A 13,358-nucleotide genomic window follows, 5' to 3' on the forward strand; every position below is an offset into this window, starting at 1 on the left:
ATTATAAGATAAGATGGATGAAGGAAGGCAGGTAGGAAAGTGCAAGAGGACAGTGGGAAAAGTAGGCATGTTTGTATGATGACATTATTGTAACATTACAGAAAAAAAAAAAGTATGTATTTGCATGCTTCTGAATTAAGTAAATAAGTAAATTTTTCTCACCAGGGTAACCAGTTGTCAAAGACTTACTGTGGATGGAGCTACTGTATTCACATATTGAGAAGATTTTACAAAAAATTAATGTAGTTCATCTGCTAAAAAAACTTACACAGATTTAAAATTCAGTTGTTTATTTTTTTAATTCTTTTCAGGCTTAGTTCTGAGTCTCTTACTGCACTTGAGATACCAAATGATATGCTTCAGATCATCCAGGATCTTATTTTGGATCTTCGTGTACGTTGCATTATAGTGACCTTACAACATACAGCTGAAGGTAAGAAAAGGCTGCAGATCTTTCTGTTTTTGTTTGTTTGTTTGTTGTTTTGCTTTGTTTTTTCCTTTTTTTTTTCTTTCTCTCATTTCTCTCCTCTTCTCTCCTTTCCTCTCTTTCCTCTCCTCTCCAACTATGCCAAACCATGTTCTGGATGATAATGATGTTTAAGATATTGAAGGGGCAGTGGACTCCTCTGACTTCTGTAGTATATCTCCCAAGAATTACTGAAACATTTCATGGTTCAGAGAACATTCTGTATTCTGAATCTTTTCTTCCCTTAATCGTAACTGTTACAGCAGTTTAGATCCATCTTCTCTTGGTTGAAACAGTGATTTATCTCATCATGTAGCTTTTCTTGTTTGAGTTCTTCTGTGAAGTGACGAATTAAATCGGCAATACCCCTCACACCAAAATCCCCAACACTTCACACCACCTCCCCAGAAATGCCAACAACCCTTTATGGAATATTTTAGTTGTGTGTTTTGTTTTATTTTGTTTTTCCAAGGCCTTTTGCTAACACTGTTATCCTTGTGCCTCCTTCTGTGTACATAGCTTTTCCCAAAAATGTCTGGATTGTAAAGGCCAATAGCACGTTCTCTAAACCTAACGTGATTCTATGTGCATCAGAGGCCATTCATCTTACCATATCCTGAAACTTGAATTTGAATGAAGTAAATCTTCCAGAAATAATTCTCCCTCTTAAAAGTCAGGGAAGTTCAATAGTTCTTTTTTTTCCCCAAAAAGACTAATTGGTCTCAATATAAATAAAAAAAAAAGTGACTCTTTCAGTTTAATCATTTTTTAATCTTTGATATGATTCATCATTATTTTGTGGGCTGACATGAAGCTAAGTATTTTACTCAAGCCTTAAGTGTGTTAAATGTAGGTGGCTACATTAATTATGTTTTTAAACTTTCATTGACAACAAATGACAAAGTCTCTGTTGCTTATTTGATATAATGTCGATATGAATCCTATTCTTGTCTATTAATTCTTTGATTAAATCCCATTTCAGCATTAACATTAGTTTTCCTGCATTAATACCAAGCTTGTTGTCCATACAAGTGCAGAGATTGTCTTGTCTCTTTAAAACTCTGTACGGAAAGGATTTACCACAGCTTTTGCTTGATATATGAAGAAATCAGTTCTCTATAGTCTCTATTCACCTAGTTTCCCCAGTGTGGTACAGAGAACTCAGATATGTGATTAATCATGTTGTTCTACGTCAAAAAGCCTGTTATCTTACTAGTTTTGCCTACTTACTGCATCATCAGAGTAGCCCAGTCCTTTGTTCAGATACAGTATTTCTGTTTATGTCCTGATTGCTGGCCACGTAAGTTCAGTGGAGGAAAAATTCTAGCAGTAGTCTCTAACTTAGATTTTTGATAAGTCAGATTCACCAATCTGTGTAGGAATGATTCTCTGTTTGGTCTAAACATCTTTATTCATCCTTCCGTGTCTTGAATTAAAAGAGATCAGATCCCTTAACATTTGGTATTTTATATTGGCTGGCTAATGCATCTTTTTTTTTTATCTAGCCAATTATAACTGCCTTTCTTGATTGCTTCTTATATTCCCTGTTAGTGAAACAGTCCTATGCATTTGCCAGAGCATCAACCAGAGAAAGAGTGAAGATACCTGCCTCTATTACAACTCTCATTTCATTTTGTTGCACTGGGTGACTTATCTACGGGTGCCTTCTTTTGTTCTTTACCAGTCTAGGCAAAATTGCTTATGTTAAGTGTGTTTAGATCATTTTTCTGGACAGGACTGGATTAATTGGGCCCTTGAAGAAACTGTTGCCTTTAGGGAACCAGCAAAAGAACAATTAATGGATATTTTCATGGAGCTATGTAAATGGATGTCAGATATATTTATATCTGTATTATATTAGTGAAAGAGGTTCCTGCTGGACTGAATCCCCCTCTATAATCTCTCTGAAATGCGAGCTCCGTAGACTGGCAATGTAAAGCTCAGTCTCATCTCTTACTACACGTTGTAAGTTGGTAGAGGCATTCAGATCAGTTAAAATTTTTAATAGAGCACACTACCATTAGCTATTTAAATAGGACAAATCTGCCCACACACAGGTTTTTCTTGTTGTCTTCGGATAAATGCAGTGTACTCATGCTGGCCCTGAGAAAGACCTCTGTTCTTTCCGTCTTACTGCGTGATCACTGGTCATAAAGGTCATGAGAGCCAGAATACATGCATGTGACTGCCAGACCAGACAGGGGGTTTACATCAATGTATTTGACTGGAATTTGATGGAGGGTTTCAGTGAAATAAGTTTTTTGGGTTTTATTTATTCTGTTTTTTGGTTTGGTTTGTTTTTGTTTTTGTATTTGTGCTAGCTCAGAACAGGTTGCAAAAATGAACGGCCACAAAAACATGGCTGACCAGCACAATCTAAAGGCCTGCAAGAATATCAGTTCAATAAGAGCTTTACTAAATAGGGAAATGAACAGAGTATTTATTCTGTGCAGTCCCCTAATACCTTTTTTCATCAATAAGACTGTTTCCATGAGATATAGTATTGCAGGGTATAACACCGTGCTCAAGCTTCTTCATCTAGCTAATTAGAGCACCAAGAGTAATGTAGATACATTCAGCATGCGTTAGTTACCCTCTTTTCTTGGGCTCAAAGGAGAAATTCACCAAAATCATTTCCCATTTAAAAGGGAGTTTCATGATATGCAGACAGTTCTGAAGAGCAATTTATGTAAGAGAATGTATGCCAAAGCCCCCATGAAGAGCGCACAGTTTATCTCATTCATGTTCGTCAATTAAGAAAAAAAGAAAAAAAGAAAAAGAAAAAAAAAAAGAAAGTGTTGCTGAATAAGTGCATCCACAGAGGACTTTTGTTCACAGAACAACAGGTTTGGATTCACATCCTGTCTTGGCTCCTTCTTAGCTTCAGTAAACCTGTAGAAATTGAAACCTTTTGGGTAGTAGAAGATAGTTTTTTGCATATGCTTTCAAGCATTTTCATGAATGGTCCAGCACCATGGACCCTTGACACTAAGTGGTGTCTCTAAGCCTTCTTTATAGTTATTAATTATGAATTATATGCTGTCCTTTTTATCTTTGCTAAAATACTAAGCAGTTGGTCTTTCATTTTTAATTAAGAGCTGGAGTATAATAGATCAGTGACTTCAGTTCTTAAATGAATTATTTTATATTCTGATTAAAAACTTAGAAAATAAAAACAAACCCAGAGCCTTGACAATATTCCTTTAATATTAAGCTTTCCAGTAAAAGGTGGGCTTCATGCAACTCTTGCCATGTATCACAGATATGCTTCTCAGTGTGGTGTCACCAGCATACCATGTACGTGTTCCGTTCTTAGTCATTTGAGAAGGCTGAAAGCTTTGAAGCTTTTAGTGCTATTTGCTTGTATGTCTAGTCATTACAGTCCCAATGTCTGTGGTTTATCTTTTCAAGTTCAAGGAGTTTTTAATAATGAACATGAATACCTCTTTTTTTTTTTCTTTCTGTGTCTTACAGATATAAAGAGGCTAGCTGAAAAGGAAGACTGGGTTGTTGACAATGAAGGTTTGACATCGTTGGTGGGTATACTTGTGTGTTACAGGCAGTGTCTTTGGGTTTATTTATTTTTTAAGAAGTGCAAATAAACTGGTTTGCATGTTCTCCAGAGAAATTGAATTACTTTGGACTTTGTCTGTCTGTGTGCATACTGGTGTCTGCAGTATTATTAAAATATTAAAATAGAGGAAGATTAAAAATCCAAAAAGTTTTATTGGTATAGTTACTTAGGGCTTTCTTAACAGATCCCATCACAAAACACAACATTATTTTTTTTTGTCTTTACCAAGACATTTATTTGTACTTCTTAAATTGTTCTGTTTGAAGTAATTTAATAAATGATAATTGTACTACTAGATAACGGTATTTTCTAAAGTGCAAAAGAAATTGTGAACTTAGTAGTAAGATAAAGTAGCTTCTTAACTGTGCTAGGATTATCACAAAGGAAGTTATTTTGAGATAAATGTTCAATATTGACATGTGACCAACAAAATGAAAGCTGCATTTTCATATCCTAGTACCTCATTTCTTCCACAGGTGGCATGAATAGGGAACACAGCTTGGTCTTAAGTCTGTGAGATGGATAAGTTTCTTGTCTTTCTAAACCAGCCCTTTCTCACGTGGGAGTAGTTCTAACATAAAAAGAATGCTTTCTAACATTCCTTATTACGACAAATGTTTTCAGAGGTGGAGGTATGACTTAAGTTCTTTGATGCCTATAATCTAAGCAGTTACCATTAACATGGAGATTTTGCCACTTCACCTATTGAACAGTATCAATATTTCTTCTCATACTGATGGTACCTAACTCTCTGCATGCAAGGTTCATATTGACAAACTCCTTGAGTGACCCCCATTTTCTGTGAGTGAAACTTAGGATCAAAACGGATAAAACTTTGCAGCTCTAGGGTGAGCTGTCCAGTGGAACTGCTTATTTGTGAAAGTGCCCATAACCAAATAGCCACCACTAATGGGATAAAATGGTTCTTTCAGAAATTGCTTTCTACAAGTACAGTTTATTTTCATTTCTGTGTATTTTATACATGTTAAAGAAGCAAACAAACAAACAAAAAAAAAACATACCTTAGTAACTCTTACTTTATGAAATCTTGCATTTTAATATTTTTAAGGAAATAACTAGTATTTTCTTTCCGAGGATTTTTAAGTAGGCTTCCAGAACACGTTCTCTATTTATAATATTATTTTTAAAAAATCAATGCAGTATATTCCAGTTAACGATGAATTAAAATATATGCTCTAAAATATATTATATTAAACATAGATATAGAACTTTTTTTTTTTCCCTATCCAGCCTCTTCTGTTCATTGACTTATGGGGGGAATACTAATTTTTTAAAAAGTATAAATAAAAGGTTTGTAAATTTGTGCCATGTATCGAGAGACAAGAATTGGGAATAAAGATCTGTAGCATGACTTTTTTTTTAAGTAGGGTTATTCAAATGTGTCAGAATAATTAGTGCTGACCTTTAGTATGATTTTTGCTGAAATAAACAATAATAGCTTTAATTGTTAAGCAACTTATTTTAGGAATAGTTTACCGAAGTAAAGAATTTTTTTTTGAGGTCACAAGTTCAGTTCACATCAAAATGCTTCATAACTTAGTAGGCATACTACCATGGAATTGGTCTGTAGCTGAATAAATAGGTCACTTATCTGTTATAACGAGAAATTGAACTGAAAAGCAACTAATTTAGGAGATTGCCTACACACAAACAACAAATGGCTTGAAACCAAATTCGGATAAACTAGTGAGATGCTTTCTGGAAATAAACAGTAGTGAGTAATGGCTAAAACACAGCAAGCACGTTGTAGGTGTGACTTAAAAACAATCTGCGAAAGCAGAAAGGGCCTGTGGGAGGGAGAATTGCTTTGTATATATTAGCTAAGGGAATGCTCCACCGCCTTTTTTAGTTTTTCTTATTTGCTTCTATAAATACGTTTGAAGTTGAGTAGGAGGGCATGAAGCAGTCACAACATACATACTGTAGGAAGGAGTGTTGTTGGGCAATTCGGGTATTATAACCAGATTTATAGCTTCTGGTCTTGGTTTCAGTTGCCATTGACTTGGGCAAGTCCCTTAACATTTCTGTTTTTCACTTTATTCATCTGCAAAATGGAGGGGGGAGAAAAGACCTACTGCAACAGCTTCTGTTACTTTATGCTTTGGCTGTATCCTTACAGCATCTTTGTTAATAAATGCTTAACAACCTTTTGTGTATTCAGAAGTCACCCATAAATTCCTTGTGTACGATGTTTTCCTAGATTCCCCCTTTTGAGGCAGTGGTTGAGCCATGCCAGATCTTATTGGTGGCAGTTGATTATGTTTTGTCATAATGAGATTAGCTGCCTACTGAAGTAGAGTTCATTGTGGTAATATTGTAATAAAAAAATAATGAGCATAAACAAGGGCCACGCAGTGTCTTTGGAGACACCTTTGGCTTAATACAGAAACTGTATTTTAAGTAGGTAGGAAATACTGGTTAATAACAACCCCTTTAGCATTCATATTCCAGGTAAGAGATACACTAAGACAGAAAACCAGCTTTCCTCAGTTTCATGATACGCAAAGGATAATGTATCTGAATGGCTTTCTTCTCCTGCGGTGTGGTGTTTTATGATACAAAAACGAAATATAACAGCAGCACTTTACTGTTGTTGTTTTTCTGAGTCAATCCAAAAATAATAGAGTCTGAGTGGCCCTTCCTTTATGCTTTTCAGATTGCAGTGCAGGCATCACGTGTATTCCACATCCACCCTAGCATTTACAGAAATACAGATTACTCCTAAGCATTAAGTGGGTGGCATGTCATAAACTATTTACTGGTTTAAAAAACAGAAAAACACAAATTTACATGGCTTAGCTTTTTCATCCGTGTCTCTGACCTGTATCCAAATGAATGATGTCCCTCTTTCATAGAACAGTGACACCTCTCTGCAGCTTCCTGCCTCATACCAAGCCAGCAGCCTCAGAGAAAAAAAGTGACTTTAACAGGGAAGAGAGAAAGATGAGGAAAAACTGACTAATGACTGTGATGCGGTGAACTCATTTGCACTTTCATAGTGAAATTAGTACATACATCAAGACATTCGTGCTTCAGATTTGGAAACCCTGGAGGTTTAAAAAAAATAGTCCCCCAAACCAGTCTTTATTTTTCTTCTATGTGAAAGCAATTTCAGTCCACTTTTCTTAGAAATATTTTGCTGAAATTAAATGCAGAAATAACAGATATCCAAGGTGAAATTATGTCCCAACTTAGATCAAGGGGGGATGTGTCATAGGCCTCTATAATGTAATGTATATGCTACCACAGAAAAATGCCATAAAATTCTTTTATGACCCTTCTAGAGGGGGCTATTCAGTGGATAATTCTCTCAGAGAAAAATGCTCATTATCTGTTGTAATAGTTTTGTAGATAATCACATCATTTCAAAAGTATCTTCTACTAATATATGAATTGTGACTTTTCTCCTTATCCTGAATAAAGAGTTTGCCATATGGAATGGAATTTTTATGCATTTGCTTGTGTAGTATTTATTTTACATGGAATGCTTATCTAGAATCTAAAGAGTCATTTGCCTTTCAGCCATCCCAGTTTGAACAGTGCATTGTCCATTCCTTGCAATCTCTAAAAATTGTGCTGGACTGCAAACCTGGAGAGGCCAGTGTAAGTTTTGATTTATATTTCTAATTTCCTTCTTTTTATGTAAATCACTATTACATTTCAGAACAAGAACTTTCAAAGAATGATACAGGATTCTAACTTTTCCTTTTTTTTTTTTTTTTCTTTTTAACTTGCACCCTTTTCACTGCTGCTAGCTTTTTATTATTATCATTTATATTTCATTTATTTCCTTCGGTTAAGATTAATTGTATGTATATGGGGCGGATGGACCTATATTTAAATTTTTGAAGCTCCTCTTTTAGAAGAATGCTACTAATGTACTTTTCAGGTTACCATAGATGTGACATATATATACACATGTGTATATGTATGCATATGTGTATATGTATACGTATATATCTATTCCCAGGAGTTACTCTTAACTCAGTGTTGCATCTGAACTACTAGCAGAACATTAATTCAGCTTTTTACTTCTGCAAACTTCTAAACCAGGAGTCGTGCCTATCCACATCCACTTAGTTTATTGAGGCCATGATTGAACGTCATACTGATATCTTCTTTCAGGTTTCCTCAGTGATGTGAGGAAGTTTAATACTTTTCCAAAGCCCCTTGCAACCTTCTGTATGACTATGGTTTCTATCTCCTTCCTTATTTCATTGTTTATGACTAGCTTGTCCAGTTTTCTTATTTATAAGAATATGCTGTGCATGGTGAATCCTTTTTGTTAGGGTGCAGAGATCTTTGAATATCCTAGATTTAGCTGCAATTCTATTCTCCGACAGCAGTATGCATCATATGTACTAGTTACTAGGACTTCCTTACCTTTAGTGTTTTAACACCTCATGCTTGTCAAGCTGCTTATTTGGTCTTACATGCTTTTTCCCCATTTTTAGGGTGGGGAAAAACTGAAGTTGATCTGTGAGAAAGCATTGTGTCCAAGCAGTCATTCACATAATTGTGTTGTCTCTGGAGGGACACATCACTCAGGCCTTCTTTGAGAATAAAGCTTTGTGAAGCTGCTCCATTGAAATAATGTGCTTGCATCTTCAGGTGTTCCAGCAACAGAAAACGCAGGAGGATGTGTGCCAGCTAAGCATTGGGATCATGCAGGTAACTCAAATGTTTTGAGGTATGAAATTGTGAATGTAAGTGAACAACAAAAAGGTGTGCTTTGCATACTTCCCAACTTCCAAAGGGTAGCTTAAGTTGATGACAGTATGTTGTTCCTCTAATACACTCTGCGATCGTGCCAAATGTTTGACTTGAGAAGTATGTAGATGTTCCTAGCTGAACCTGATGATATCAAATCCTGAGTGTGTGGGCTATTGACGTGTTCTAATATTTTACTGAACCACCATCATTGTGACCGAGATACTTGCTGAGCTGATGTCAACTAGCATTGATATACTACCATAAAAGGAGCAATGCTGATTTTCATCAGCTGAGGATCTAGATTCTTTTTTGTTGTTGTTGTTGGAAACCAATATTCTTCATAGTAAAATTTGGTATTTTAAAACCATATATATTTGAAATCAGGTAATAGCATGCTTTAGGCTTCCAAAACATTTTTATAGTATTCTCAGACAAGAAATCTTGAGTAAAAGCAAAAACTGGATTTTAGTGATGCTTCTGTGATGTTTACTCTTCAGATACTACTCTTCAGATTGAACACGAAAATTATTAGCAATGCCTTCTTTGCAAATCATAGATTTTTATCATCATAGAATTTTAGCCATACTTGATGTAAATCACTTAGCAGGATGAAAACCACCTATTTTTTCGCCACAAGTAAAGAGTGTGATCCATATAAAACGTTTAACTACTCTACTAATGTGTATGAGGTTTAAGACAGTGAAAGTTGTTGATGATTGTTCTGCTTCTATTGACTGTAGTAAAAGTGAATTTGAGATTATCTTTCAGTTCTGACAGAAAATATGGATGGTACTTTGTTTCCTAGGTTTTCATAGACTGTTTGGAACTATTGAGTACCAAACCTGATGGTGACATAGATACAGCACAGTAAGTAAAATAAACATGACCCAACTGTAGTATTCTGAAATTGTGGGTGCAGGTCTCACATTTTGGTGGTGGTGGTGACTTTATCCCTCTGGTGTTACATATTTCATATTAATACATTTGCCTCTGGCTAATGTTGCTTTGAAATACAATTAGATACATTTTATGCTAAAAATTGAGTGATATAAAGTAATAAATATTGTACAAGATAATTAATATGGTATTTGTTATATCATTTTTTTCAGTGACAGGCTTTGTAGTATGCTGTAGAAGCAAGTATGTTGTTTTTTACATGACCTGATGTGGAATGAATTATCCTTGTCACTAAGTAATATCTACTCATGGAGATGTAGCCACTGCCTTTTTTTTCTTCCCTTCTATTTCAACTAGATATTAGTATTTCTGCTAAATTCTTGAAAGGTTGTTCCATAATTGCTCATCAGCCAGTTATTTTGGAGACCAAAGCAGTCGGAATAGCCTGGGTTTTCAGAGCACAAGCAATTTTTGTGAAATGTTGGAGAGTTGGCAAATATTACTACCCACAATATGCATTAGAATGAGGCCAATTAACTGTGTTCCCAATACTATTGTTATTTGCTATTTGGATGACTCTGATGGCTAGATAGGTGTAAAAATAGAGCAGAATCTGCGGCAAACCAGAGAACTTGAAGACATTGAAAATGCTTTAAAGAAAGGTCTGCAGTACTGTCTGTCCACAAAGCTCTTGCAGGCTTTCTGGACATCTTAATGTGGGCTACTTTATTATCTTGTGTGAGGCAGGGGGTGATGCTGGGGTGTTGACACAAAATTCTAGTCTTTTGTTCCAACTGTTTATTTGAACTCATTATTCATGTATCAAATAGCTAAAATCACTGCGCTACTCACAATTTAAACAATATTCCCAGTCTTTCAGTTGATGTTTCATCTCCAGATTTGTTTGGAAGCATTCATGAGGACTCAAGTCTTTCTTCAGTAAGTTTGACTTCTGTTTTTAAAAGCTGATGTGAAACTTAATAATTCTCAAAGTTCCAGGAAGGTGGTGTTTTTATTCTTTTTTTTTTCTTAATTAATTGTTTCAGATTTTTGGGGTTTCCTTTTTAGAGAGCAAGTCTGTATTATAGAGGCATTTTCTAACATATACATTAAGAAATATATTTACAAGAATGTAAGATTAGAAGGCTTGAGCATAAGGGTATTTTTAAAAGCACCATGTACGATATCTTAGTATACTATCTTAAAGTAAGTAATGAAGACAATTTCTGAAACCAGGCCCTCCTCAGAAATGGCATCAGTAAAATCCGTGAAAATGGCACTAGCATTAAAACATCTGATGCTTTAACTTTTGACTTATTACCGTGTTTTAAATGCTAAGAACTGGTCTGGTTATTAGTTACTTTTAAAAATACATAGAGATACAGATAGTCAGTAATGCAGTTTTTCCCAAAAAACTAACATTGCTGAGTGTAAGTATTGATTATTTCTGTAACTTGTTTGTTTGTTGTTGCAGTTTTAATAAATTAAAAAATTGAACTTTCACTTTGCTTAATATAATTTTTTCTAGAGGGGATGATGACATTTTTTTCTGATAGAAAAAAAATGTCCTTGTTACCTGAAAGAAACCTAGTGAGAAGCTCTTTTGAGGTTAATGCTACTTGGTGCAGGTTTTAATGTTGTCAGAATCCTGGCGTTCCCTCATTTACAAGAGCGGAGCAATGGTTGTTCCCACTACAATAAACAATCACAGGTTGCAAAATCCAGTATCTGAATTGCAGACTGTACTGATTTATAGTCTCTATCTTTCATTCTTACAACACATGGATTTTGATATTGATTGTTGACAAAATAATTTCTTGTGGTTGTTCCGGCCTTCCTGCCACATGTCATGGGTATGACCATTTCACATTTAAAAATAAATAAATAAATATTTTAGACAATATTTGATTTCCATGGTATCATATTTATTTTCTTCTGTAAATCACAGAACACTGTCATTTCTGTTATGATTAACAAGAACAGAAAAAGTGAGTGACCATTCTAAGATTTGTCACTATTTGTAAAATGCTTATTTGTCAATATTATATATACCAACACATGAGCGTTTAACGTAGTAGGCAACTGCACATCTCAGTACTAATCATCATATTGCTAGAAGACAAAACAGTCCGGAATTTTTCTGAGTCTGAAAGTCAACATCATTTTTAATCAGATCTCAACTATGATTATGCTGATTTCATTGCCAAATAATTCTGTTTGCAAAATATTTGTCATTGTTGATTCTGAACCCCCATCTGAGGTTGAAAGTATTTTTCCATTAGTGGAAAGAAAAGGGAAGAGGGAAAAACAAATCTATTAAAGTAGTTCTATCTCTTTAGTTGTCTCCTCTTTGGAAACTATACCTTGTTGCACCAAGGTCAGGGAAAAGCAATTCTGATATCTCAACGCCAGAGCATATTTAATCTTCTTGTAAAAAAAAAAAAAAAGTAATAGAAGAACAGAGATAAGTTGTAACCATCTAGAATTTTTCAAATTTCATTGGGTACTTCAGAACTTTCCGGTAGTGTAGAATGGGTGGGTATATCTGTGCCATACCTGTTTTATTTCTCTTGTTTTAACCACCTTGTAAAGGTGGAGATGTAAAGGTGAAGATGATCTTCAATTACATTTTATGATGGTCATAATTCTTCGCGTATTTCTTGAAACAAAGTAAAAGCTAGAAACAGCTTCCTGGAAAATTGTCCAAACCTAATTTTTGTACAGAAATCTTAACCACAGTTCTGTATTAGTCACAGTTATTCCAGTGAATGCTCCGGATCCTATAAGAAAAAACATAGATGTTCAGTCATCATGCCTTATATTTACTCACTTTTATTCACAAAAATATTACTAAACTCTGCTTTATTTATCAGCATGTCTATCACACACAGAGTCAATAAGATACTACACATTTAGTCGTGCTAAAATTTTGGTCATGCTGATACTTCTGGTTTTTGTTTGTTTGTTTGCTTGTTTTTGTTTTTCTTTTCTAATTGTTATACTCTTTCTCTTTTAAAACAAATTTTTAGGAACAAAGAGTTTTAATTGCACTCAGTAACTGCCGCTATCTGGAACGTCATACCTTCCTAAATATAGCTGAGCATTTTGAGAAACATGGCTTTCAAGGTGTTGAAAAAATAACTCAAGTAAGTGAGAACACTGGAATGAAGTGTCATTGCTTGAAGGAAAAGTTTACACTTGCTTTATTTTCTGTGGGAATTAACTGCAAGTGTTCCAATTTCTCTTGAGTGAGTCTTCTACATATGAGTGGCACTCCAAACATCAGTTAGTTCATGGACACAACAATAATGATCATATGGTTGTATGCATTCTTATGAGGCTTAGGTAGCTAGTGTAGAAAATGTGACTTCTTATTCAAGATTTGTATGTTCACGGGCAAAGCTTATCAGATTTCTCAGTAAAGCTGTTTAATGTCACAGTGTTTTCTTAATGCAGAGGATAAAAGATCATTATCACAGAAATACACTTGATAGATTATTTCATCTGGCAATCTACATTACTGATAGCTGTTGTTCATAAACTAGTTCAGGTTTTTTGTTGTGTTTTTTTTTGTGTGTGTGTTTTTTTCTTTTTCAAAGAACGAAAATGTCAAAGTGGGCGGCAGTAGCTGTCTCATTTTCCTGCCTTTTTGTAAAGATTAATCATTTTTTATGAGAAATGTTGTGA

General features: G+C 34.8%; 1 protein-coding gene across 3 annotated transcripts in view; it reads left to right on the forward strand.

The window, feature by feature from the left end:
* Positions 1-13,358, forward strand: part of EXOC2 (exocyst complex component 2) — a 149,562-nt gene that overhangs the window by 96,685 nt on the left and 39,519 nt on the right. For all 3 annotated transcript variants that reach the window (XM_068670943.1, XM_068670942.1, XM_068670944.1), the window contains exons 16-22: positions 312-433; positions 3,941-4,002; positions 7,584-7,664; positions 8,673-8,732; positions 9,580-9,641; positions 10,544-10,610; positions 12,701-12,817. In XM_068670943.1, coding sequence (XP_068527044.1) covers positions 312-433; positions 3,941-4,002; positions 7,584-7,664; positions 8,673-8,732; positions 9,580-9,641; positions 10,544-10,610; positions 12,701-12,817 — 571 coding nt within the window. The remainder of the gene's footprint in view (positions 1-311; positions 434-3,940; positions 4,003-7,583; positions 7,665-8,672; positions 8,733-9,579; positions 9,642-10,543; positions 10,611-12,700; positions 12,818-13,358) is intronic.

This window comes from Anas acuta, chromosome 2 (genome assembly GCF_963932015.1).
Source record: "Anas acuta chromosome 2, bAnaAcu1.1, whole genome shotgun sequence".
NCBI lineage: Eukaryota > Metazoa > Chordata > Aves > Anseriformes > Anatidae > Anas > Anas acuta.